The sequence below is a fragment of the Apostichopus japonicus genome, chromosome 3 (genome assembly GCF_037975245.1).
Source record: "Apostichopus japonicus isolate 1M-3 chromosome 3, ASM3797524v1, whole genome shotgun sequence".
Taxonomy (NCBI): Eukaryota; Metazoa; Echinodermata; class Holothuroidea; order Aspidochirotida; family Stichopodidae; genus Apostichopus; species Apostichopus japonicus.
Window position 1 is genome coordinate 24,732,771 of NC_092563.1, and position 27,905 is coordinate 24,760,675.

General features: G+C 36.1%; 1 protein-coding gene across 4 annotated transcripts in view; it reads left to right on the forward strand.

The window, feature by feature from the left end:
* LOC139965576 (protein broad-minded-like) overlaps positions 1 to 26,664 on the forward strand; it is a 76,365-nt gene extending 49,701 nt beyond the window's left edge. For all 4 annotated transcript variants that reach the window (XM_071968092.1, XM_071968091.1, XM_071968088.1 and 1 more), the window contains exons 14-32: positions 150 to 227; positions 1,350 to 1,504; positions 1,763 to 1,881; positions 2,634 to 2,835; positions 3,279 to 3,428; positions 4,122 to 4,202; positions 5,295 to 5,382; positions 6,294 to 6,415; positions 6,771 to 6,890; positions 7,993 to 8,081; positions 8,623 to 8,733; positions 9,093 to 9,301; positions 13,715 to 13,840; positions 14,872 to 15,028; positions 16,292 to 16,413; positions 17,271 to 17,425; positions 19,921 to 20,061; positions 22,388 to 22,576; positions 23,760 to 26,664. In XM_071968092.1, the coding sequence (XP_071824193.1) occupies positions 150 to 227; positions 1,350 to 1,504; positions 1,763 to 1,881; positions 2,634 to 2,835; positions 3,279 to 3,428; positions 4,122 to 4,202; positions 5,295 to 5,382; positions 6,294 to 6,415; positions 6,771 to 6,890; positions 7,993 to 8,081; positions 8,623 to 8,733; positions 9,093 to 9,301; positions 13,715 to 13,840; positions 14,872 to 15,028; positions 16,292 to 16,413; positions 17,271 to 17,425; positions 19,921 to 20,061; positions 22,388 to 22,576; positions 23,760 to 23,873 (2,528 nt within the window). In that variant the 3' untranslated portion in view covers positions 23,874 to 26,664. The remainder of the gene's footprint in view (positions 1 to 149; positions 228 to 1,349; positions 1,505 to 1,762; positions 1,882 to 2,633; positions 2,836 to 3,278; positions 3,429 to 4,121; positions 4,203 to 5,294; positions 5,383 to 6,293; positions 6,416 to 6,770; positions 6,891 to 7,992; positions 8,082 to 8,622; positions 8,734 to 9,092; positions 9,302 to 13,714; positions 13,841 to 14,871; positions 15,029 to 16,291; positions 16,414 to 17,270; positions 17,426 to 19,920; positions 20,062 to 22,387; positions 22,577 to 23,759) is intronic.
* The last annotated feature ends 1,241 nt before the right edge of the window (positions 26,665 to 27,905 follow it).

Below are 27,905 nucleotides of genomic sequence, written 5' to 3' on the forward strand. Positions count from 1 at the left end.
GAATCTTCCCTTTCCCTTACTTGTAAACTTTCTTGTAAACTTATTCATGAGAGTGTCACATCCATAAATGTTAACAGCTAAGCTTCTGACTCTTGGTTATATGCCATTACTGGAGATCATAATCCTTGTTTTTCTGTATTTTTCTGCAGTCTCTGCTAGCAACTTCATGTTGTCCTTGGTTCAGTTGATAACAGATCATTTGGAGCCACCACATTCCTCTAGTACTGGTAAGTGTGTAGTACAAAAAGGTAGGATGCTTTAATTCCATGACTTAAAGGGTGAAGACTGGCGCACAAAGAACGTCTCATGCCGGTTATCTGACCTAGTTTCGAATAAGGTGTAACAGAAGTGTTAGACACCACCATCGATCCCAGAAAATACACACACAGCTTGCTACCGTCGGTCATTAGACACTAGTGTACAGTCAATACATGCAGCTATGGTCAATACCCACAACACAGTGTACAGAGCAGCGATGGACATCTCAGGTCTAGATGAAAGATAACACGTTATCACGTTTCATGACTGTCTGCATTTTGTAGCGACAAGAAGAAAACATCATTTGCAACAACGGAAAGTTAACTTTTTCAGAGCGTGGCACGCAGTTTGGGGCGAGTCTTCAATGCCTTTAAAGCAGATAGTAAGGATGTTAAATAAAAAGATTAATTTCATGATTATTCTAATACTATTCATCATCATGCATATTTATGAGCATTCAGATCCAACTGGGTGCATACTTATGAGTATATGACCCAGTTAGAATTTTTTCCCTATAAACTTCATGACAGGCTTCAAAAAAACTCGTACTGACAGTATATGCAGTATGAGTATCCTGTCTCTATCAGATAAATGGTAGGAATTGTTTATACTGTCAGTTTGAGTGCTTTGAAGCATGATATAAGAATACAGTATAGAGTGGTAGTAGCACTAGGAATTTATTCCAAATAGCTTGGAGGATATCTGCACTGGTTATGAATATTCATAGTATTCATTTTCAGATTTACATATTTATCAGTGCACTCCATCTTTGCTCCCAAATATGCACTGGAAATGTTTTTGTTTGTGATTGATTTATGCAAAGGAATATCCATTCTTTTATTGATGCAGATGAATTTGTCTTCGGGTAAACCCTTTTAATTTATATCTAACTGTGATAATAATTGGATCCCACATCATAATTCACATTATTATGTTTTTACAGTGATACAAAAAAAGTAAGAACTTTAAGTTTGCATTGTCTGAAAATTGTTGGTGTCTCTTGCAACGACTGAATTAATATTCTGGGTGTGTAACTACAAAGTATGTATTTGAACGTCTTTTTTATCACAGTCTCACTTATTTCCCAGTAGATTTGCTCTTCTCCTCAAGTTGTCCTGCAGATGTGGTGACAGCAACTATCAAAACTCTTTGCATGGTGGAGTCAGCTTGTACTGAATGTCTCCTAAAAGACTCCTTAGTTTTAGAGCTCTTGAAACCTGTCAAGAAATGGTTACTTCATGGCAAGGTATGTTTCAACAGTTTCAGGCAGATAGAGATATGTCTTTTGATGAAAGAGTGACTTACTTAGAATAATTAATATCTTTATATAGAAAATAGAAACAGAAAAAAAAAAAGCACAAAAGATGCGAATAATAAATTTAGAAAAATTCATATGTGTTGTAACATTGATAATACACATGATTTCACATACTGTACATACACTTACTCTTAATTAATTAATTTATTAATTAATTTTTTTCATGTCATGTTGAAAATCATTTAGGTTTCAAGCAATTGTACCATGCTTCATGCTGCTGATATATTATCTGGTATTGCGAGTTGGGAATCTGGAAAGAGACTTTTACTGTACGGGGAGAATGGCCAGTACTTGAGTGATAACAAGTAAGTAAATATCAAGTTCTATCATAATCACCACTCAGTCCAGACTTGTCAGTACCAGTGCAGCAACAAGTCAGTAATATTATATATAAGATATGATATTCATTGTTTCATATGAATATGTATGACTACCAGCTCTTGAAAAATAATAAGTAGGTTATATCAAGTTACATGGTAATATTTACTGTGTATGAACAGGTATGACTATTAATAATTTAGCAGTAACAAGTAATTGATATCAATCAAGTTTTATGATAATGGTCATTTTGCATGAACTTGTATTACCATTGCATCAAGTTTATTGGTTATCTTTATTTGCAGTAAGTTATATGACTATCATTACCTGAGCCATAACAAGTTAAAACCACATTGTATTATATCATCATTTTGCATACATGTTAGTCATTTAATCACATGAGGTGTTATTAAATTTTGCCTCCAGTGGATTGACCAAGTGTTGTCCATGTATAAAATCCTTACATAAATTGAAAAATAAAATTTGCTGTTGGTAACCAGGAATGACAAGAGCTAGGTCAAGCCTTTTGGAGCCTTCATATACCCTCGCTCCCCCCTACCCCCAATTGACTCTGGGCACAATGGTTGTAGCACCATCACCCTCCATCTCATCAGACCTTTTGGTAACACCGAAACACATACATAGCCATCCTACTTTGAAATGTTTACGTTAATATGCCCTGCACCGTAGTTCAAGGCTTCGTCAACGTTGTTCAATTTGGTTTGAATTTTGTCATCAGATCAGCACCGGTCCACATGATCGCTGAGTTTTGCAGGCAGTGCTTGGATAGTCCGTCAGAAAGTGACCTTCAGGTATGTCCTCCGAGAGTGGTCATTGGAGCTTACCTGTCCCTTTGTCGACAGCTCTACAACAACTGTGAAGGCTTGCAGGTTCTCTACCCGTACGAATTGCATCACTTTGTAGCCAGTGCCTGGAGAGAGGTTGGTATTACACTTGTTGTTTACAATTTTTGCTATACCATAGCAGATTATTTTGCTTTAATCCTGGACACGGGATGGGGAGGGGGTGGGGTGGAAGGTTATAATAAATTGAAAATTTGTAGCTATAGCCATAAATGAGTGACATATATATTAGTTAGAGGTTTCATAAAATGGTGGTATGGTACTACATCAATTACAAGATAAGGGTGTCCTTCCTCTTGTCCCTCCACCACTTTCCCTTTTAAAAAAAAAAAAAAAAACCAGCTATGAAAACATAAGCTAACATACCTGGAGTAAGTACTATGAATACATAACCTAAAATATCTAAAGTAAAGTGTTAACTGTAAACATAAAAGTTATTATTAAGGCCATTGCTCAGAAAACTTAACAAACAAGCTATCATACTTAGCTATACTCGCTATACTTTTTGACCAAATACCCAGGCTAGCCGTGAGACAGAAATGGGATCCACACCCACCATGGATGGTGGTGCCCTTGGGTCACCAAGATCGACTGAATCCGCTAATTACAGCGCATTGATGTGGGAACAGACATTGGTAGATCATCTCTTGAATTTTGCTGGCACTCCGAAGGTAAGGAGTTTTTTGTAGCCATCTTCTTGAAACATTGACTTTAGCAAACTTTGATCTAGCATAGTTTAATAGGTAGACTAGCTAAAGTGGTAGTGTTAACCCATATGAAACACTCAGGAAGTAGTGGAAATGGTTAACAATACAACTTTTAATCCATTTCCATACTACTTGAGTACCTGGAATTGCAGAATCCAACTTTAAACCTATCATGTTTGATTAGAGGTGTCTTTTTAAGTACTCAGCATAGCTGGTTTACTGTCTGCAAAGTTTTTGTTGTTAAGTAAAGGACAATATTAGGCAACGATGTGTACATGAATTGATTGTGTTAGAAGAGAAAAGATTCAAGTCCCTTCTCCCCCCCCCCCCACCATTGAATTATCCCTTTAGAAAGTTTCTCTTAAAGTTTGATCCACTCACCTCATGATTGGGAGTCTCAGGCTAGGGCGCTAATGTTACTACAAGTACAAAGGATATGAGTGGTTTCCACCCTGCATGGCTCACACACCTTTTCTCCCTCTCTTAGCCCTCCCCCCCCCACACACCCACTTCCATCTCCCAGCACCCATCTGCTCACATTAACTCTCTTGAATCGAGTTACGTTACCATTTTAAAATACCTCATGCTAACCGTCATAAATGTATACGAGAAGTCTGATCTTTTCTCGATTTTTGTCCCATTCTGGTGTATTCCCAGGGTTTACTTTTACTACAGCAAACAGGAGCGATGAATGAAGCTGTGGCATACATGAACAGTAGATACACCCAGAAATTACAGGTCTGTGTTCATAGTAATTAAAATCCCTTGTATATTTACAGTAGAGATATAGTAGAGTATAGATACAGAAAGGAATATTATAGATATATGCCAGTTAGTTTAGCTCAAGGGTGGGCAACCTATGGCCCGCGGGCCACATGCGGCCCGTCTGTGATTTTTTTGCGGCCTGTGAGATGTCTCAAGAAAAAGAAAAAAAAAATATCTATTTTACATCATCACAAAAAACAAGCTAGCTGCTTAGAATGTATTGGCACTAATGATGCTGTCAGGTAGGCCTATTATCCACATTAATTATCAACTGTACTGTATTGACATTAAGTTTTTGTGAATACAGATTAAATAAACACACCTATTGCTTGAAAGTCCTTGGAATCAAAGGTTTGAAATCAACAGCAGGTCGTTGGTTCGGTGCGGCCCAGTCAAGTTTTCACTCCTTATATCTGGCCCATTCATTCAAAAAGGTTGCCCACCCCTGGTTTAGCTGAACGTGCCATTTGAACATTGTTCGAAGAACAGGTAATAAATTCACTTTATATTTTGGTCAGGTTATCGTAAAAAAGGGATTAAATGATTGATCTTCCAGAGGCTATATTCACATTTTAAAGTCAAACGATGTGGTCTATCTGTCATATCACTTTTTTCCTTTCCTGGCCTTTGTAAAATAATAAATAAATGTTTCCAAAATCAAACATATGTACAGCCCAGCAGACTGTTTGTAAAGCACAAGTTGGTATCTTCAGATCTTAGACATTTTCTTAGACACACTGTGTCTATGTATGACATCTTGGATAATACTCATAATAAAAATATAAAAATAAAAATTACTTTGTAATATTTTGCTTTAGTTGATTATTCTGTACCTGTATCGAGTGGTTAGAACCTCACAGTGAATTTTTTTTTCTTATAAAGAAAAATACAATTTCATAAAATATGATATCAATCCGTTGCTAGCTTCTTCATCTGTTTTTTAAACAACATAATTTTATTATTTCAGTCAAGGGGTTATTGCTAGATGATTTAAAGATAGGCACTGTAATAGTTGCAGGGATGCTGTACTGAAACTTGATCAAGAAAATTATCTTTTCTTCTTAGGTTAGCAAAACTGAGAAGTTTGGCTATGGATTTATGGTCACGCAGATAGCCAGCACATCACCGGGAGTCATGGCTCTTGAAAATACAGGTAAGAATAATATTTTCAAAAATCATTATTCCACAAACAAAAAAAGTGATGGCTTTATGTTGGTTTTGCTACATAATATTTGAGACCATTTTCATTGACCTCACACTGTCCATTCTGTATGTTTCAATTAAGTCCCCCCCCCCCCCTCTCCACCCATGATTTGAGTACTGAGGTTATCTCAATGGATCTTTGCAACAAGTAGAGCAGCTGGAGATAAATATCTGGGAGAAATCAAATTCATGTGATATGAACTACTTTACCTTCATTATGGCCAGGTGGTTTGACAACTTCGTGGAAACAGAGAAACTTGCAGGCTACTGGACAATGTGTTCATAAAGGCAATAGTAAACATGAAATAGTTTCTATGACAAGATATTTCTCAAATTGAATACACTTACAAGAACTTTCTGCCATATTTTATGTGAAGAAAGGAGGACACTGTGGAGCTATTGCAGCCAATCGGAGGGTGTCAAAAATGATCATGGTACCAGAACGTGTTAAACGTTAAGAAGTTCAATCTAGCACAGACTCTAAACATAATAGTTCCAACTTCAGATGGCCAATTCACTGTCAAGAAAATTTATTTCACTGTTCGTATAACAATTTTGTAAGAACTACTTAAAAATCTAGAAATCTTTTGAAAGGTTAGTACATTCACCTGGACGCGTATGTAAGATAGAGAAAAACAGGACATGTCCATGGAAATTCAGTCGTATGGTAAACCCTACCCAGAAGTAATTTTTAAGTTAACCTGCCACCACGTAAGAAGTAGGAATTGTCTTTACATCCATATCCTCATATGCGAAGTAGACCTAGGTACGTCTGTCTGCCTCTCATTGATCATGTTTTCGAACGATATTTCTCTTTTATAATTTTCTTTAACCGGTTTTAATTTTAATCATCCCTGACAGGTTTCATCCAAGCTCTGCTCCATGAGCTCTGGTCGGTTCTAGAGTGCGGTAGAGACGACCAGCCATGCTTTGGATCTAATTCCCACCAAGCTCATTCTATTGATGACAGACCTGCTCAAAAAGTATGTCAGCTGTCGATAAAACCGATTCCTCTTTCTTGCCCACTTTGCAATCAAGAGTATTCCTGCTCTTTCTATTTTGCTACGTGACAGTTTTATCATAGGCACACTTTCACTTTTCAAAATAAATGGTGGGGTCCACATGCTACGGGCGAATAAGGGGTAAATGAAGTGTAAGAGGGGAGTGTGGGTTATCTATCAAGTGAGTCTACAGGGGGTGATCCAGATAAATGCCCAATTGCAATTGTACAATTGTTCCTTGCTACAGGCTGCCTCGTCGGTAATTACGAACATCAAAAATTGTTTTCCTTTATACCTCAAAATATAATTAAAGTTTTTTTTTTCTCTCTTATTCCAGTGTTTTACAAGATTAGCAAATGTGTTGTCAACATTTTCTGGAACCTTTGAACTCCTGGTTGGCAAACCTCTCGCTAACAAAGAGATTTATTCTTTTAGGGAAGTCCCAGAGACTTTACCAGTAAGTGGCTGGAAGCAATTTGGAAGTTGAAACAGACTACTTCTCTATTCATGTCGCATTGAAATGTGAATTATGATTTGTATTAACATCAATTAACAAAGTTTATATATAGTTGTATCTCAAATTTTTTTTTTTTTTTTTTAAGGTTTTTGCATTATATGTCTGTTTACATATTGGTGTTTGTTTTCATTTTTGTGAATTATTTTCTTCAATGAATATTGCCTTCCTTCACAGTTACAGGAGGTGTTTAATAGAAATCTGGAAAACTGGAAATGGTTTATAATAGTTGGGACTTTGGGTTGGGTCTGAGTTGTTTGTCAAACTTATAGTTACATGTGATATTTTCTATGGACATTCAATATTCCAAACATTTTGCCCTACTGAACCCTTTCTATGATAGAGAGATAACCAAGTGTGTTAAGGTGTTAATATCTACACAAGTGGTTTGTCACTATTTTTATACATATTTGGTAGATATGTCATTGGTTACCACTCAGTCAGGTATGTGCTACACCTCATTTAGTGGTAGATCTTACTGAAACATACACAGTGAGTCACGACTTATACTTACATGCAAACATTGAACTATTCGACCCATCACTGTAAGGTAGATAGTAGGTCGTATAGTAAATAGTGTGTCAGTGTAGTGTAACTGATGGATGTGTTAATGTCAAGCTACAGTGCATGCTTCTTACAATGCTCTTCTCTGTGACATGCTCCACGGTGACATGCAAACATTGAACTATTCAACCCATCACTTTAAGGTAGATAGTTGGTCGTACAGTAAACAGTTTGTCATTGTAATGTAACTGATGGATGTTTTAATGTCAAACTAGGGTGCATGCTTCTTACAATGCTCTTCTCTGTGACATGCTCCACGGTGACATGCAAACATTGAACTATTCAAACCATCACTGTAAGGTAGATAGTTGGTAATACAGTAAACAGTGTGTCAGTGTATAAATGTAACTGATGGATGTGTTATGTCAAACTACAGTGAATGTTTGCACTGTTCTTCTCTGTGACATGCTCAATGGTTGATTTCTGGTCATATTATTGAAGAAAATCAAGATACACGTTTTTCCTCATTTGTCTTTTCCAGGATCTCTTTGACAGAATAATTATCGTTAACAGCGATGTCAAGTCACATTTCCTTTTCAACCCAGAGCAAACTCAAGTCTTTGGTTTGAGGTGAGAATCTACCTTTTGGATCACTTATACTAGTGCATGCTTTAGTAATGGATAGTTGCAATGAGAAAAGTAGGTACAAAGAGGTAAGGCACTGGGTGTGGCAGAAATATAAACAGGCCTATGTGTGGCAGAAATATAAACAGTTGGTAGGTATGGTTGAAATACAGACACTGGGTAGATATGGTTGAAATACAGACACTGGGTAGGTATGGTTGGAATACAAACACTGGGTAGGCCTATGTGTGGCAGAAATATAAACAGTTGGTAAGTTTGGTTGAAATACAGACACTTGGTAGGTATGGTTGGATTACAAACACTGGTTATATATTTTGGAATTACACACTGATGGTTGAAATTTAAACACCGGGCAGGTTTTGTTGCGATACACACACTGGCTAGGTATGGTTGAAATATGGACACTGGCTAGGGTATGGTTGAAATATAAACACAGTGCAGGTATGGTCGAAATATGAGACTAAGCTGGTATGGTTGAAATAGTGACCTCAGTCAATGAATTTCAAAGATATACTTTTTTTGGCAGGTTGTTGAATGTGATGAGCACCTGTCTTGACTCTTGGCTTCTCTTGGAGACACAATACAAACTGTGGGACTTCTTATTGGACGAACAGAATTCAAACAGAAACGATGAAAAGTGAGTACTTGATCATTGTGTATGTCTCAAAATCTTTTGGTTTCACATTGTAAAGCATGATTTAGAAAGATTTACATCCCGCTTTCAATCAATTTTTTGTGGCATTAAAAATATCTGGCATCTTTCTTCACTAAAGGTGAGCTGTTGTTTTTCCCTCAAATTTAAATGCCCATAGATCGGAATAAACAAATCTTGAAAGAAGAAAGAAGGGAAAAAATGGAAGACTATACAACTAAATAATCTATCCGTCTATGATTAAATTACGTAAAAATTACTCATCTAGGATGATAAGAAAAGTGTTGCTTGTTTTGGATCTAACAAAGGTTAATGGTTCCCTCCCTTTCGTTCATTTCTTCTAGTGGGGAGATCGTGATCGACCACATGTCGTTGGAACGCAATCACATCCTGGTGCGGACTAATGTCATCGGCGGTCCCACGGAGCGTACTTTACCCGCCAGGTCACTTTCGGAAGACTCGGGAAAGGTTTATCCCTGGCGGATGTTTTCGTCGTTCCCGGTTCCCAAGGAATATTTTACTACAGTCAATAGATCTTCATCTGGGAAAACAGGTTAGTTTCAGAAAGCAATTTGTATCATTGTCAGGTTTTGTCTATAAATGTACGAAGAGCCAACCGATTCACATAGTATCATATAATAATACTGCATAACACTTTCACCATAATATTTGTTGCATATAGTATTACTTGATTAGCACACAGTATCATACAGTAATAATGTAACATAAGACAACCACAATAATGTTGTTGCATATAGTATTACCCGATTCACATAGTATCATACTACAGTACCGCCCAGATTAAATCGGCTGTGGCATCGTGTATCGTGATGCCCTTATCGTTTTCTATCGTGAAAACCTGACTACTGTAAAGTTTTGTACACGCTACAACTATATAACGATATACCACGATCACACGCTATATCGTGATACCAGACCTTCACGATAGCAAGCATGACTGCTACTTCACGCTAATACGTAATATCGTGATTTCAAGCTGAGCGCATCACGATTCGTAACTTCGTTTGGGCTTTGGGTTTTTACTATTCACGCTATTTCGTTAAGTCGTAATATCGTGTATCAGGAAGTTCCTACTCTACTGTGCAAGAATCGATCTTTACAGGAGTTTCGCCTTGAAAACTTTTTGAAGTCAGCTCACAACTTTACATATTTTATTTTTTATTTAACAACAGTAACGTTACGTACGGATAGCGATTTATTTGTTAGTTTGTAGATTTAATGTTCCACGGGGGATAAGTTACTGTACTTTGAATAGTTAGCAACATTTTGAAGAAATAATAAAGTATTTAGTAAGCCTTTCTTGTGTTAAGTTTTTATACAATTTATCGTTGGTTCCAACAGAATGAAAAGGAAAACAACTTTGAAGCAGGGCCGGTTAAAACAAAACATGTTTATCGTCCATGCAAGGGGCCTCCCTTTTCCTGATTCCAGAGTCTCTATTCGGATTCAAAAAATCTAACTATCCTTAAAAATTATTTTGTAAAGGTTGCCACATTTTCCAAATTAGTATAAGCGCATGACAAAAAGAAAAATGGCAGGCCGTTTTTTTCAGATCTCAATTCGAGAAACATGTATTTTATTTGGATAATAGAACAACTTTCTTTAATGTGGTTAAATTAATATTTTCCTACCCTAGCTATATTTTATAAAACCTTCATGAAAACCAACTTTTTAGAAAATGGATTTTGAAGCTCAGTCAACAATTTAAAAAATGCTTACCGTTAAATACTGGCGTCAAAAAATACATTTCGTATTTATTCCAATAAAGATCCACAAAGGATAAAAATGCGAAGTAGAGCTTACTAAAGAGAATAGAAACTGCATGTACAGGGTCATTTTAAGTATCCAAATACTATAAAAAGAGATCGAGTTCACCGAAACACCCCTTTTCCCTACCACCTGAGGAAAACCGTCTTTTATAAATTATAGTACCATACAGTACTTTACATTTGATACAAAAGTTACTTCTACAACAACTTCCCAAAATTTGTATGTGTTTTCAATAGGTTAAGTTTTAACCACACAGTACCGTTAATAATTTGCATATTACACCAAGTTACACTGGGGGTCAAGATGGCGGGAAAATATACAATCATGTACAATTTGTTGTGTCGTTCCCACGGTGCAATGAACTTGGGCAAGTTGCCAAGTTCATATGTCGATGACCTACTCATGTTCCGTTAACAATGTCAATGGGAATTATGTGTGTAAAAACTTGTGTTTTTCCATGTGTTATATATATATATAGACGTTTGACATAAGCGGAGTGAATTTCTGGGCGGCTCGTTGATTGTGAGGAAGTACTTACCTAAGCATCAATATTTGTGAAAAATATCGTAAGGTTTTTCTTCAGAAAATATTTTTGACTAGTAATTTCTCAATGTATTAGGAAGGGTGACATCTCTATGTTCCGACGTCACTATGTTCTGACGTCTCTATACAGTTCGGACAATTTTTTTGAACCCAATTTTTTGGGGGAGGACTTAATTTTGTTAGACCCAAATTTTGACTGACTAATTTTTTGGGGGGGACTCATTCATTTTGGACCCAAATATTTTCTGGCCTAATTTTTTTTGGGGGGGGCCTCAATTTTTTTGGACCCAAATATCTTTTTGGAATCAATTTTTTTGGACCCACAATTTTTCTGACCTGATTTGTTCGGGGGGACTCAATTTTTTTGGACGCGCCCAATTTTTTTGAAGAAAAAAATAACTAAAAGGGCCCAAATTTTTTTATGACCCAAATAGTGCCTGTCCGAAAAAAAAATTTGGTCATAAAAAATGTTAGAATAAAAAAAAATTTGGGTCATCAAAATATTTTGGTCTCAAAAAATTTGGTCCGAAAACATGTTGGTCGAAAAAAACTTCAGAGTAGAAAAAAAATGTCGGAACGTAGAGACGCCGGAACCATTAAAATATACTGGGTCTAAACCTTACCATTGCATTTTTGGCGAATATGTATTTAACTACGTTACATGATACTTAAACACATGTTTGAACCAAATGAAAATTTCTAGTATTACCACATAAATATTCCAAAAATGTACCTTTGTTGCATGTAATGGAGGATTTGGTGAAACCAAACATGTCTGGACTGATAACGGTTTGAAAATTCTACGAGGTTCGTGATCAACTTGACCGTAGAGTATTTTCAGAAAATAAGTTTGCTTCCATTAAATACAAAACTGTCCGACCAAAAGCAATTAAATGACTTCATTACATTTAAATAAAAAAATCTTCTAACAGAAGTTATGACCTATTTTTGTATAATTTTTAATGTGCGTGTCAATACGGGTTGCCATCAGGATCCCATCGATTACTGATGCTATGTAAAAGAACTGCTAATTTGAGCATATCATATGGTGCGGAAAAACATTCTTCAAGCAAACAATTTTCTCGAAAATCTTGCAAAATTCGATCGTGAAAACAATGTTCAAACATACTAAGGTATGCCAGCCTATGCATCCCAGACGGTGAAAAAGCTACTGTAGGCCTATATTCAGCGTTACAATGCATATTAACCCCATCGTAACATTTTGGGACGATTTGCTAGTGCAATTAAAGCCTAGGCTGATATTCTTGCATACAAGAAGTTCAGAACAAATGTTTTGTTCGAATAGAGAATATTTTGCGACCGCTGTTTTTTTTTTTAAAGAAGGGGTTTGTATGAAGGAGTTTGGATGAGTAGGCCTACAGTATGTTCATTAGGCCTATCGTACTATTTTGCGATTATGAAACTTGTATGTCGATTGACACTTAATTTTGGTGACACACCAAATTTTTTGATCAGAATTTGCAATAAATCTATTGCACATAGCTTTGAATTGATGATTTCATTTACTGCGGGAAGAAGCCTACCCCAATTCTTTCAAATCACGATGAAACGATCGATCGTTCTGCAACGTGATTCACGCTATAACGATAACATTACGATAGTATAAAGTGCCAGTGAAATGATAAACACACCATCACGATATTACGACCACGATGCAACGCCCGATATTACGTTAGGTACTTGCTATAGGCGTAATGGAAACAATATTACGATAGACTCCTCGAGTCTCCTCATATTTTGTCACGATACACGATGCCACGGCCGATTTAATCTGGGCGGTACTGTATAATATTGTATCAAAATAATAATATAATACAAAACATCCACAATAATATTGTTGCATATAGTATTACTTATTTCACATAGTATCATACTATAATATTGTATCAAAATAATATAATATAAAACATCCAGAATAATATTGTTGAATAATAGTATTACCTGATTCACATAGTATCATACTATAAAATTGTATTAAATACTAAATAGTAATATAATATGAAACATCCACAATAATGTTGTTGTATATAGTATTACCCAATTCACTTAGTATCATATTATAATATTGTTTCGTAATAATATAATATGAAACATCCACAATAATGTTGTTGCATATACTAGTATTACCTGATTCACATAGTATCATAATATAATATTGTATCATAATAATATAATATAAAACATTCACAATAATATTGTTGCACATAGTGTTAACATGGTACAAAGATATATGATGATAACAATTATAATGTTAATTTTTTTAATATAACAGTACAATAGTACTGTACAATAGTACTGCATGTGAATTGGCTGAGAATTAAATTTCAGAAGTAAATATTTATTCCAGAACTGCATATTAATGTTGTTTGCCTTTAATGACTTGTCTGTCGAGATTGCACTGTTTTGGAAGAATTTAACTCTATCACTGCTACATGATAATCTTTTGTTTGTATCTTAAGCTTCTTTACAAAAAAATATCCTCTCACTTCTTGTTATAATATCGTAGAGTTTCTATAATTATTTCAATCTGATTTATCAATCAATCAATCGGTATTGATATCATACTGAATCTTATTACTTTGATTATTCTTTCTCTTCTTTTGTGAAACAGATTCTGCTTTTGGAGAATTCTTGGAGAAACCTTCTGATGGAATGAATCCTACTGAATGGTTGAAACTCTGTCAAGATACATTTTGTCATGAACTAAAGTCAAACCCAGAGGGTATTCAAGGAAATGGTAATCTGTCCTTTAATAAAAAAAATTCTATGATTATCCCTAAATCCTCTTAATCCCGAAAAACCCATAATCCACTCAACTTACATTTTCTCGGCCGCAATTAATTTAAAATCATTACAATTAAATCTACCCTCTTCAAATGCTTGTCTCTTTCAAAATTCTATCAAAATGACAAAGTTTGCTTTGATACAAAATTTAAACTATTGACCATTATTCCTTAGGCTGACAGCTCCAAATTATCTGTAAAAGTTAAGTGGGCTGGACGTTTCAATCCTAGCTCCAAATTATCAGATAAATCAGATATCATCTGTTTTCGACCACTCTTTGTTGAAATGTTCTACGAAGACAACAGTGACTGGCTTTTCTGCACAAATATATTTTTGGGATATTTAAATTGATACGTTTCTCCCCGTTTGTTTTCTACTTTCTTCATGCCTCAGGAATTGCATAAATAAAAAATGACTGTGATTCTTGTCACGGCTGATCAGACTTTTAAAGGACTGCTGCGTATTTCCATTAGTGAAATGGTTTGCAGTGACCAAAGAATTATCGATTAATTTCATTGTGCCGCACCTCTATTATACAATATCGTAATTTGTTACCATGGTGATTGTTGGATGATAGATCTGGAAACCCGGGAATCTTGATAAATAAAGCTTTCTGAATATATTGTGGTTTTATAACTGCGCTTATTATATAACCTATTTAATTACTCACAGATCTTTGGTCTCGTTGGACCATATGATACCAGCACATATACAAAAATAATTTTCCCTCATTTTGCATAATTTGAGGGTTGCCAGCAAGTGCAGAATTACTGTTCACAGAGAAGTTAGCTTTCAGATATAACAATTAATAATTTAAATAATTTATCTTCCATAAATTTCAGTACGCTAATTCATTATGGAGGTAGATCACTACGTGTTGCACATGTTTTCCTGAGCCATAAATGTAATGCCTCAATTGGCTTCTATGAATATGTAACAATTGTCTGTGCTAAAGCTATAATTTTTTCTCTGTTTTTCCATCAGTTTTGGTAGAATTATTAGAGAAGGTTCTAGCAGTCCAACAGCAGGTACCAGATGAGTACCAAACGTTTCCATTGAAAGCCTGTAAAGTGACAGATGCTACACTAAAGGGTAGAAAACTCTCAAACATGCAGACTCTGGGATCCAAAATGGCTGTTCGGTAAGATTGTGCAATCGCATATTTCGTGACCCCCTTTCATGCAATATGGTGATGATTATAAGGTAGATACGTTGACACAGGTGTTGTTGCTGTATTTGTTACCAATTTAAAGACAGATTTTTTAATTTGAATTTTCTTCCTTTCAGTAAATGCAACAGTTTCGAAACATACCCAAATCATTCATGTGTTTTTGTATGAAGTCGGACTGTGATATCAAACTGCCTGTACGTACATAAATTTAAAGGAAAAAAATATCGTTTTCTCCTTTGAGTATTTCAACAATTTGGAGACATACCCGAATCATTAATGTGTGTTTGTATGAAACCAGACTGTTATATAACACATCTTACTACCATTTCTGTTAACATACTTATGCACACACAACAATTTGTATTAGTCTATGGATATGGACATGTGTTCCACAACGTGAAGACAGATAGACAAATAGTTCTACTAGTTGGTACAGTGTTATCATTCAGCATAGTGTATACCATCGGTGAAAGATTTACCCGTTGCTCTTATGTTTGATTGAAGCACAAATGTTTATGGAATGCACCATATACCAGCTCTAGCAATTCTGTACCATGAACAAGTCTAGCTGAGTGGAATTTTACAGCTTCGGTGTAAACCTGTGTAGTTCTCGTGGTTTAGCTCCAATCTACTTCTGTTAAAGTCAGCTGAAGATGATATGACGCATAAACTTAGCAAAAATAGTTTAACAGATTTTTGCTAAGATTAATTCCCACAGTTTTAAGATTACATAATAAAGTAAGAAAATATGGTGCACTTCATTCCAGTGGATATTCTTAAATGTAAAACAAATGTTCTTTGTTCTAAGTATCAGTGATGCAAGACTTCTAGTAAGACTCGATTTCTGTCACATGACTCTGCATTGCTTCTCGTATTGATATGTAATTCCCTTCATGTGGAACAGCCCCCCCCCCCCCAAAAAAAAAAGAAATGTGTCTGTTTCATTGTTAATGTAAGACTGGCTTGTTGTGTAAACAACTGTTGGAGCACAGTTATGATTAGAACTGATTTGGAAACAATAGAATGACCTTACAGCTATATTTGTATTACATTGTCCTCTAGTAATAGATCCTCAGTTTTCTCTGTCGATTTCTCAAAATTAATTACTATTAACAGCCTCCCGTGCATCAAAGTGTGCTGAATACTTTACACCATTGATCTGTGATTGCTGTCAAAGAAATTGTCTTTTTGACTTCTTTAAAACAAAGTAAAAAATCTCTGTTTTTGTTCCAGATACGGGAAGCATTTGAAACTTTTATCTGGAAACAGTAGCATGAATGAAAGTCTGAACATGCTGTTAAAGAAGTGCCAGTTCTTTCTTCAGAGTCAACAGAGAAGCTTTGATTCAGAAATTGGTATCCTTTCCATGAAAAACACCTTATTCACTCTCCTTTGTGTACTGTAAATGTTTACTTTGCCAGCAAACCCAACTGCATTGCAAATTGGTTTATATGCTGTCGTTGGTTTATATGCTGTGGTTTATGGTTTATATAGTTTATATGGCAAAATGGTTTATATGCTGTCGTTGGTTTATATGCTGTGGTTTATGGTTTATATGGCAAAATGGTTTATATGCTGTCGTTTAACCATTACATAATCATTATGTAAGCCTGAGCTCACTGGCTTGAGTCTCTATCTAGCACTAAGTAATCGCTCTTTTTTTTCAAAATGTATTTTCAATTTCACAATCCTTTTTTTTTTGGCTTTCCTTCGTTAGGACATATAAAGTCAAATCTGCTAGAAATCACTTCCCTTACACCTTCCAGTTCGTATGGAATAGAATTGGATTTGATGAAAGAGAGTGATGGTTTCCTTTCGTTGATTCTAGTGGGTGAAATTGTGATCGACCAAATGTCGTTTGAACGCAATCATATTGTGGTGCGGAGTAATGTGATTGGCGGTCCCCGAAAAATAAAATATAACCCTTAGTAAACATTATTCAATGCATTGTTATTTCTGACTAGCACCTGTAAGCAAAAGAAATCGTTGCTATATACGTCGTCTTGGTATAAACTCATGTGGTAGATATGTCGTATCTTGATATAACTTGTTTTCTATCCAAGTCAGATTCTATCCAAATTACTCCGCCCTTTCCAAATTTTGTTCTGTAATCAGTTTTCTACGTTGAACATACCATGGATCATTTAGTTAAGATCTGGATTGATTTATAAAGAATCTAGATATCTCTATCATTCCTTGACCACTGGAACAGAGTCGACGGAGAGGAACTACATGGGCCACGATTGGTTCGCCTCTACCATCTTCATAATGATGTCCGGTAACAAGGAACGAGCTTGGTCGTTTCTTCATGTTTTCTCCTCGCTGCTCGCATCTGGATATTTGTGGATGCCACGTCTCCACACTTCGGTAAGTTTGTACCACTGTCGATTATGTCATCTCCCAATATTCTTGGAAAACTTGTAAATCAAGCGAAAAATATTGCACGAATGTAATTCAAATTAAAGGCAGAGTAACAATCAAGAAAACGATATATTTCAAATGCTCTATGAATGTCTTATAATGTCTTCAGTTTTTGCCTGTAATTTTTTTTTTCTAGTTCTTAGTACTCTTTATAAGCAATATGATAATTATGCAATAACAACATACGATGTGAGCCCATCTCATCGTAAATGGACTGTTGGAATTAGAAGATTCAGCTGAAGTAGCTAGCTTGTAAATTTGGTTAAAAGAATACCTTGACCTATGAGCAACATTTTTGTCTTGGATCTGAAAATTGCATCCATGCTGCAATTTACCATTAACTTTAGTACCATGGTTTACGATAGGGACACTGTTATTTTGCTTGTATGCACTTTGGTCATGACTGATGTAGTAGAATAAAGTAACTTATTATCAGGGCTGGGAAGCTTATCACAAGTACATTGTTGACAAAAAGCTCATCTTGTTCTTCTTCCACGGTACTTCAAAGAAAGAATAACAACTTTCAGATGAAAGAGTGATCTGTAGTATGCAAGTTATATCAATATATATAACCGATGTTCTCACTAGTAATGTCAAGAAGCCATTCAAATCTCAAGGGAATTTACAAGCAGGTGGTTTCTGTTTACATAAAATAGAGAATGTTTCTGTTTACTTACTTAAATTAAATACTTCTGGTTCCTTAATTTAATAGTGTGGCCATAAAGTTTTTTAAGTTTCCTTACATGACTCAATGCAGGAGGTATTACAAAAACAAACATCCCCTTCAACTTAATTTAATTTTGGCGAATCGTACAAACCACTGATTGAACATCAAAGAGGTGAAACCACCTTGCCGTCGGTTTTAACGAACATGAGTGGAACGATGTTTAACTAACTTATAATTTATTATAGTGAGGAGTGGTTCCAGGATAAACGAGGGAAGGAAAAAAAGCCCCGAATACATTTCAAGCAAATTCTTTTTATATGAGATTCCACTTAACCCCCCCCCCATCCCCGCACCCACACCTATGATATTAAGATTCTGCAAGTATTAGAAATTCTTGGAAAGGCATTTGATATGTAACAAATACATACATTGAGTACATTGACTATGAAAGATACTGGATGTTTGTTCTTCATAACTTATGATTATATATTTGTTGGTATATAAGAAACATATCAAGGAATCTGATTTTAGACCATGACTGCTATATGTGGAGAGTTTTTTCCTAAATAATTTCAGGTGTTAAGATGAGTAAGTTTTGATCGGTGGTGATATCATCCAATATGTTTGTGATTTGACATGGCCTATGATGTATGTGATGTGATTGAAGGTATGACATATGATGATATGGTTAAGGAATAAATTGTTTTAGGGTGCCTGCTAAATTTGGTGAATAAACGGTCAAGATGATTTACATGATGTATGATATTTTGCAAGGAAGTATAAATGATATTTCATAGGTTGTGATAATTGATTACATGAGATGTGATATATGGTATGATGTAAGGTATGATGTATGATTTTATCTGTGATGCATGATATAATGTCAGGTATGATATATGATTTTTATATTTGATGTGATACATGGTATGATGTGATGGTATGATATGTGATTTTATGTTATACATGGTATGATGTATGCTATGATGTTAGATGTGATTTTATGTGATACATGGTATGATATATGGTATGATGTTAGGTATGATATATGATTTATGTGATACATGGTATGATATATGATATCCTGTAAGGTATGATATGATTTTATGTGTACATGGTATGATGTATGGTATGATATATGATTTTATGTGATACATGGTATGATTTATAGACTAGTATGATGTTAGATGTGATTTTATGTGATACATTGTATGATAGATGATATCCTGTGAGGTATGATTTTATGTGATACATTGTATGATATATGGTATGATGTTAGGTATGATATGATTTATGTGATACATGATATGATATATGGTATGATATATCATATAAGATATGATTTATGTGATACATTGTATGATATATGATATCCTGTTAGGTATGATTTTATGTGATACATGGTACGATGTGTGGTATGATGTTAGGTATGATGTGATTTTGTGTGATACATGGTACGATGTGTGGTATGATGTTAGATGTGATTTTGTGTGATACATGGTATGAAATATGGTATGAAGTTAGGTATGATGTATGGTATAATGTTCTATATGATATAATACGCGACATATGTGATGTTAAATTATATCACATTGATGTTCAGGTTTAGTGTCGACATTTCAGATAATATTGAAAATTTCTTGTAAATGCTTCCCTCCCCACAAAAAAATTTAAATGATCCCATAATTCCAAAGTATTGTCTTATTTGAGTCAGGTGTTGTGTTTTTTCTCAGTTATTCTGTTTCAAGTGAAGTTCATATCTCCTTTGCTTCTATAGATTCATCTACCAGTTGAGCTAGCAGTCAGTTCCATCCATCCAGTGTTCTCAACGGTTTGCCACAACGTAGAAATCATCCTTCAACTGGAACTGCCCCGACTCTTTTCTGCTTTCAGATTATCCGGTTTCACTCCTTCACAGGTTAGAACATCATATTTTAATACCACCACTGTGTCAGTAGCAGATAAAATGGGAGGGGGGCTAGCAGGGGGGTTAGCAGGGGGTTAGCAGGGGATTAGCAGGGGGTTAGCAAGGGGGTTAGCAGGGGGTTAGAGGGGGTGGGTGGACAGAATTGGAATAACTGGGGATGTATCCTTACCATGTTGTTGCACCCTATAAAAGTATAAAAAAAAACTATGATCCCTAAAACTACTGCCAAATTTAGAATCTCCTTTCCCTTCTAGTATATTGATTGATTCAACAGCCAGTTGAAAGTACTTAGTAACAGTATAAGTACACCGACCTTCACAGCAAAGTGAATTTTTTATGTGACTCATGAACCACCCTCAATTTCCATTGTATTTGTTATGATCAGTGGCTGAATAAATATCTATCTGTAGTTCCTTTGTAATATGCCTTAAGACTATTGCATTATATTCTGTTTTTTTTTTTTTTTTTGGTGAGGGAGATGAGTGGGTGGGGGTTGGGTGTGTGACTATGACACGCCATTATTTGGGTGGAAACATTAATTATTTGAATCGATCAACGACCCTGTAAATCAAAATGAAGTTTGGCTTTTGTTACTTGACAATGGATGAGACGAAATTAAAAAATCAAAGATAATTTTGACTGTCACTGTGTTTGATACAGCTGGGTTTTGCAATGAATGTGTAAAGTAGAGATTGGCTTCCTGGTTGAAGAAGCAAGGACATTTTGGAGTTTGCTATACCATATTACAGGCATGAGCTTTTTTCCGCGAATTCGCAGAATATCCGTGATTTCTTTTCTACCTCGGGTCAAAAACTATTATCCTAACACACTGTAGCATATGCAAACTGGAGCCTAGGTATACCGCAATTTTTGCAAAGTTTCGTGATTTTTTTTTACCCCAGGCTTACATCCCTGATATTAAAAACAAATTTACAATTTGAAATGTTTATATACTGGGTTTGGGATTTTCATTATCATTATTATGATTATGAATGTTGTTGTTACGTATATGATTTCACTGATCATCTAAAAGAAGCATGTCACCATTACACAGTGTCCCAATGATAAAACACACGCAGGCAGCTTTAATTAAAAGAAATCATAACGAGAGCTTGTTTGTGGATTTGACCTTTCTTTAATTGCTGTTGAACTGACAAGGAAGGAGAGAAGAGTTAGTTCAGTCCTAGACGTCGCTGTCACTGCTAAGATGATTTGAACATATAACGAAGGCCACTGCTATTATTTACCGTGTTAAAATCTTCAATTAGACTCTGGAAGTCATACCCTTGATTGCGGCCATTAGACAATACGTGTAATCTTTTGTTTTATTCCATTGATAGAGGAGAGAATGAATCAATAAACAAAATCAATCTTCAACAAAAGAGTGGGTTTTATTTTGAAGCTTAGTTATAATGCACTGTTTGTTCGTGTGAGATACAGTATGTGTCTCATCTATGTCTTAAAGCCACTGTAAGTAACTTGTAATCAGGTAGAGAAATATGGAGCATGGGGGCTACAAGTATACTCTGCCAAATTACAACGAGAGAGAATAGGCAAGATTAGGGTGTGGTGCAGGTATGGTGCTGATGGAAATTACACAAGCATACACTGTAACCAAATCATGAGGTGTGGTGTATGTATGGTGCGGTTGGAAATTAATGAAGGATATACAAGCAAACTATAAATAGATAGGCTTGTACAATTATGGTGGTGATGCAATTACACAAGCATATATCTGTAAGCATATCATGAGGTAATAAACTTGTGTGATTCAAGGTGTGGTGGTTGTATGGTGCTGTTGGAAATTAATGAAGGATATACAAGCAAACTGTAAACAGAGAGGCTTGTCCAATTATGGTGGTGATGCAATTACCCAACATGGACAAGCAAATTATGGGGGAAGAGATTTGTGAGATTAATGTGTGGTGTATGTATGGTGCTGATGGCATTGAAACAAACATATATATAAACAAATTATCAGGAGAGACGTTTTTCAGATTTGGTGCAGGATTGGTGCGGATAGAATTAATCAAGCGCTATGCAAGCAAATTAAAAAGAGAGGTTTGATTAAGACTGAAGTTAAAGGTAGTCGCTTATCGATTATTGCAAAAGCATACTTTCCCCCCCCCCCACCCCCTTTCCTTTCCGACCAAGAAAACGCAAAAATTCTTGGTCAGTTGATTTCAATTTTGGATTTGTGGTTGACAGCTTAGAATGTCAGAAACCAAAATCAGTGTGCCACATACAAGAACTACATACCATGCTGGTTACATTAACAACATAACACATCATGTCTTTGCTTTCTCCTCACAATTAGATTTGCCAGAACTGGTTGAGGCAGTGCTTCTGGAATTATTTGGATTGGACAGAAATTTGTCAGTATGTTGCAGTATGTATGTTGATGGGTGCAGACTACCAAGTTTACTATTGTGTCTCTGTACTGAAATATCTCCAACCGAAAATACTCATTCATACTCAACAGCAACAACTGCAAGTCTTTCTTAAGGTGAGAGTATGTTTCATTCGGTGAGTTACGTATATCTAATTCCTTCCGCCGTATTAAACTCCGACCGTAATTAAGACTTCATACTTAAAAAAATGAGCGGAGATTAGTGCGAATTAATTCGAATTCCACAGTGTGTGTGATATGAGTGTTGGTGGTACAAATGAGGGCTATCATATTTTGTAACATACAAAGGTAACATGTGATATGCAAATCACAGGAACAAAGAAAATGTATAAAATTAATGTAAGCATCCCCCCCCCCCCAAAAAAAAAATATTGTAAACATTACAACAACAAAAGTAATGTGAATATTACACACAAAAAAAGTAAAATTTAATGTACACATTATTAAAAGGTCAAAAAGGGTTTAGTAACTGTTACTGAAATTGTTCATAAATTATGTGGTATCATGCTTATTTACATGATAGAATATAAACGTAAATTTGTGCAATGATCTGATGCAGTATCTTCTTATATTCATTTGTTCTCTCCATTTAGAACCTTGCTAAAACCTAACATCCTAATCGGCGCTGAATATTGTATTTCAATCAATGTGGTTGTCGTTACCACCAATTAGTCTCTGCTTTCATTTTGGAAGATTTTTTCTTCCTCCAACACATCCCACCCTCCCACTTTCCCTCCCCCCCCCACTCTTATCCACCCCTAAACCTGCCTATCTTTTCCCATCATTTTATGCCTCTGGATTTGTGTGATAAGCTCATTGCAGATGGTAAGAGAGTTGTTTTTAGAATGTCTCCACAGATAACAAGGTAAATTAACTAACTGTGTAAGAGTCATATAGCATGAGACACAATGTGCGTGCATACACGTACAAAAGCCACAGGAACTGCAGTGTAGTTGCCTCGTTCATGTATCTCATTACATTCCAGGAAACTAGAGCGAGTAAATATTCAAAGCCTTATTGAAAGTGAAGATACAGTAAAGAGGTAACAATGAAAAACGTATTTGCTCAGAAAACTGAAATCATGTATTGAACATTTTCAGAATTTTTTTTTTTTTTGCTGCAGATTTCAATTAAGGTACATACATAACATATATTAATTCATGTCAAATATGTATTTAAACAGTAAGACATGTTAAAATAGTACAATATAGAGAGACAAGTATGTATTAATATGTATGCTAACTTCTCTCTCCTTTCCTCCAACTTCCTCCAATCCCAGGAAAACAGCATAGATGGTTACCATGTTGGAGAACACATAGATTTCATGAGAAATTTGGAGACAAAGTTTCGTAACATCGTTCTGAAAGATATGCAAACCCTCAATAAGGGATAATGAGCAAATATTGTGATGGATACTAATTTACCGGTAACCTGTACGCAGAAGGACAAAAAACCCTGTTCTGAACCAGCCCGGTACTACCATGGATTAGTTGATGCCACTTGTTTGATATTGTAATCAATTAATGTGTCCAAATGTTAAGCCAGTTTGCAGGATGAGTTGTAGCGTATCCAGATGAAACATATTGTGTATTTTTTCTTCTTATTAACTGATAAACTTGCATAATGAGGCACTAGGTGATGAACCAGTTCCTGGTTCCAAATGAAAACATGTTGTAGAAAACACATGTTATAAGATGCTTGAAGCGTTTAGCTTGACTTGAAACTGTTGAAGAATACATATTGAAAGATCTCCACTCGTGAATACTCATAAATGAAAGTGTATACAGTTCTGGTGATCTACTCACAGTATCGTTAAGATCTACAGGCAGAGACTGCAACCTATCAAGTTCTGCTGAACTAGATAGGACCATTATGACCACACTCCCAGTGATACTGATGTTATTCACTTTACATGACATTACCATCTTCCCTGCCCATAGCAAATACCACCCGCCGAGTCCCCCTGTTTTTGCCCGAAAACAGGGGATATTGAATATCTTCCCCTAGTTTGAAATACTAGCCATACTGAACACTCCTCTGCACAAATTAATGGTTATAAACACACAGTGTACTATTTCAGTGGTCAAGCCAAACTTGTCTTCACACACAGGAATCTAGTGCAGGCCATTAGAGCACTTTAAAGCAGCTTAAAAATCATACAGTTGCCGGTCAATTAATTAGCTGCGGTCAAGAATTAATCCTAATGGCAGTACTTGGGGTAGTTAATGCTATCAAGTAAATTATTAATGCTTGAGTGAACATTTCAAATTAACGACAGAATTTAAGATGCTTCCCTTCCATCTTCGAGTGCGGTCAAAAGTTCAGCTTCAATGCTTACCGTTGTTGATGTCTGCTCAATTATTTCATACAATCGTTTAGTCACTATAATTTAACTTGTTTGTTTCTTCTACTTCCTTTGGTTAAATAACTCTGTCTTAATATTATCTGAGAAGGCTTCAGTTGTGTGAATTCATCTGTCACCATCACCAGGTACTGTCATTTTTCAATTTTACATATTCATTAGAGATATAATTCAACAGACTCATTTATCACTCATTGTCATGCATGCATGCATGGATGTAATAGTCAGAAAATGGAGGTATATGCATCCCAAATTTTCTCTGATCAAGTTGGTTGATAAGTTTTGTGGTACTCAGTTTTCCTAGACAGTTGAGGTATTGGGTAACTGTCGTAGGCGTAGAAGCCCAGTTTGATTTTGGGGGGGCTGTCAGGCGCAGCGGAACGGAAAAATTATTGGGGGGGCTAATGCGGGAGACTATCTAACCGGAGCTCCACCATCGGTTGGCGCGGAGCGTACAAGAAAATTTTGGGTTTTTCAAACCCCCAGATGGCCGGAAACGGCACTTCCCGAGTGTTTTATGCTGCGAATACCTAGCCCTAAAATATGGGTCTCAAGCCTGCAATTTCTCAGATTGCACGTAAAAATCTGTAAAAACATTGTAATTTGTATATTCGATGGTGTTTTAAGAGAGTAGCTATTACTCGTAGTGTACTCGCAAAGGTCTATAGCCAGGGGACGGGCCGAGGGTCCCCCAGGATTTACTAAAATTATTACACCTATATAGTATACGTGTGCATCGGACAGATCGACAAGTATGCATTGAAAAATGGGCAGATGCACGTTTCGGAGCCTTGGTAAATATTGGGGGGGCTTATCATGCATTTGCCCCCTCAACTTTTTCATTGGGGGGCTGAGCCCCCCCCCAAGCCCCCCCGGTTCCGCCGCCACTGGGGGCTGTAACGACTTGCCTGAAAAATATAACCATATAACCGGAGCACGTGTCAACATGTTAATATGCATATCATATAGGCATGCATCGGTTATTACATGGCAAGCTATATAATAACATACAATCATTTGCCCTTCCATATTGATTACAATTATTAAGTCGTTACAATAATAATGATCATAATAATATCAGGTTAACCATTGAAAAACACATTGCAAATAATTTTTTTTTCAGTAGGTGCCCGAAAAATTCTCAGCATATTGCTCGAATTTTCACAAAAATTTTTGGTTGGAGGGGGGCTGTAGCCCCCCCCCCCACAGTCTCCCTGCCTCCTACGCCTTTGGTAACTGTGCAGAGGACAATATGTATAATGCAGGTATATGCAATGCAAGTTGGTTGATAAGTTTTGAAGTTCTCATTTTCATATTGGGTTACTCTGAAGAGAAACAGAGGGGAAGGGAACTTGTCTACCTCCCCCTCCCCTTCCCTCACCCCCCCCCCCAGCCCTAAGATTTGGTATATAATTATCTGCAAGTAGCTCAGTAGTGTGAAAAAAATTTGCATTTTATATGACACCTGATTTTAGGTTTCGTAATACCACTTTGTGGAATGTTGATCTCAGAGTCTCCCTGCTTATGTTCGCCACAACCAGGTATCAGAACAAGAACATTTGCGGCTGTGGATAGTGTATTATAGCATGACTGGGTGGATAATTGGGGGTTACTTTGGAAAGCATATTAATGAAAATTCATGTTTTTGCCGTTTCTAGTGGAAGCTAGAAGAGAGCATTTTTGGAATCAAGTTCAAAACTAAGACTTATACCTTTGTGTAGAAACTAACGTTATTTTCCAAAATGTACAAATTTGTGTGCAATAGCTTATAGTATTTTTATATAACAGTACGATCTTGTGTATTAAAAACGTGTGCTTCTCGTATCAGAAAAATTTTGTTATTTCTCTGTGTATTGTTTGCTTATTTGTAGTAATGGTTTTCTTCTTGGTTTATGAACCAGTAAACAACAAAATGGTTGAAGGCAAACTTGTAGTGAGTTAATTTGTAGCTAGTTCTATAGTAACAAGTAGTTCTATAGTAGTTTTATAGTAGCTCAGGCGCGTATCCAGGATTTTCTAACCCGGGGGGCGCGAATTACTATCTAAGCGGAGCGCCACCATCGGTTGGCGCGGAGCGTTCAAGAAAATTTCTGGTTTTATACCCCCCAGATCACCGGAAATGACACTTCTCGGGCTTGAAAATGACCAACCAAATGTATACACTTTTGCCTGAGAACCAAGTATTTCTCAATTTTTTTTCCATCCATAACCTTTTTGAAGATTGTCACCAGTCACACATCATGTTCGACCTCATTGCATGTCCTATGGATCATTGCTTTTGTAGGCGATTCTACGTCACGGCCCACAATATCCGAAAGCCCCACTTTTCAAGGTTTTAAGCCCATTATTTGTTGAGAATTTGAAAATTCACATTTCTCGTGAATAAAAATCACTTCAAAACATACCCATAATGTTGCACAAAATTCAATCTATGGACAACCAATATGGAAAAACCTCCTTGAACCCCTAATAGACAGGTACAAATTGCACGAGTAGAGGAAAGTATGATGAAGAATCTTGGTGAGGAAATTTTCGAAAATTCAGACACAGTTAATTTATTGGTGTAGAAATATTAAAACCTCTTATTATGGCTATTATAAAACTTCGTTGAAGGAAATGAAAAATAGCAGATATTTCCGATATCAGGTATATCGAAACCGAACACTACACACATAGGCGTAGGTCCCGTAGGAGGCGGGGCTGCAGCCCCCGCCCCGCAACCAGTTTTTTTCCCATTTTTTCGGGCACCTACTGAGAGAAAAATAAATAGCAATGAATAGCTTAAAAATGATCTCCTTGGTAATTAAAATAAAGTTCTAAGATTGGCCGACATTATACTGTAAAAGAGAGTTTGACATAAATGGATCTGTATGCTTTTTCTCCATCTACATAAGACATTTGGTTGTTTACATTAGCGTCCGGCGGTATACTGCTGTGCTACTTTCACGGACCGTAAGGTACACGATGCCATGCAATGTAATGACCGATGCTTGCTTATATGTTATTGGCATCGATATGTTGAACGAAATTTTGGCTTTTTTTTCGGGCAAGTCGTTACAGCCC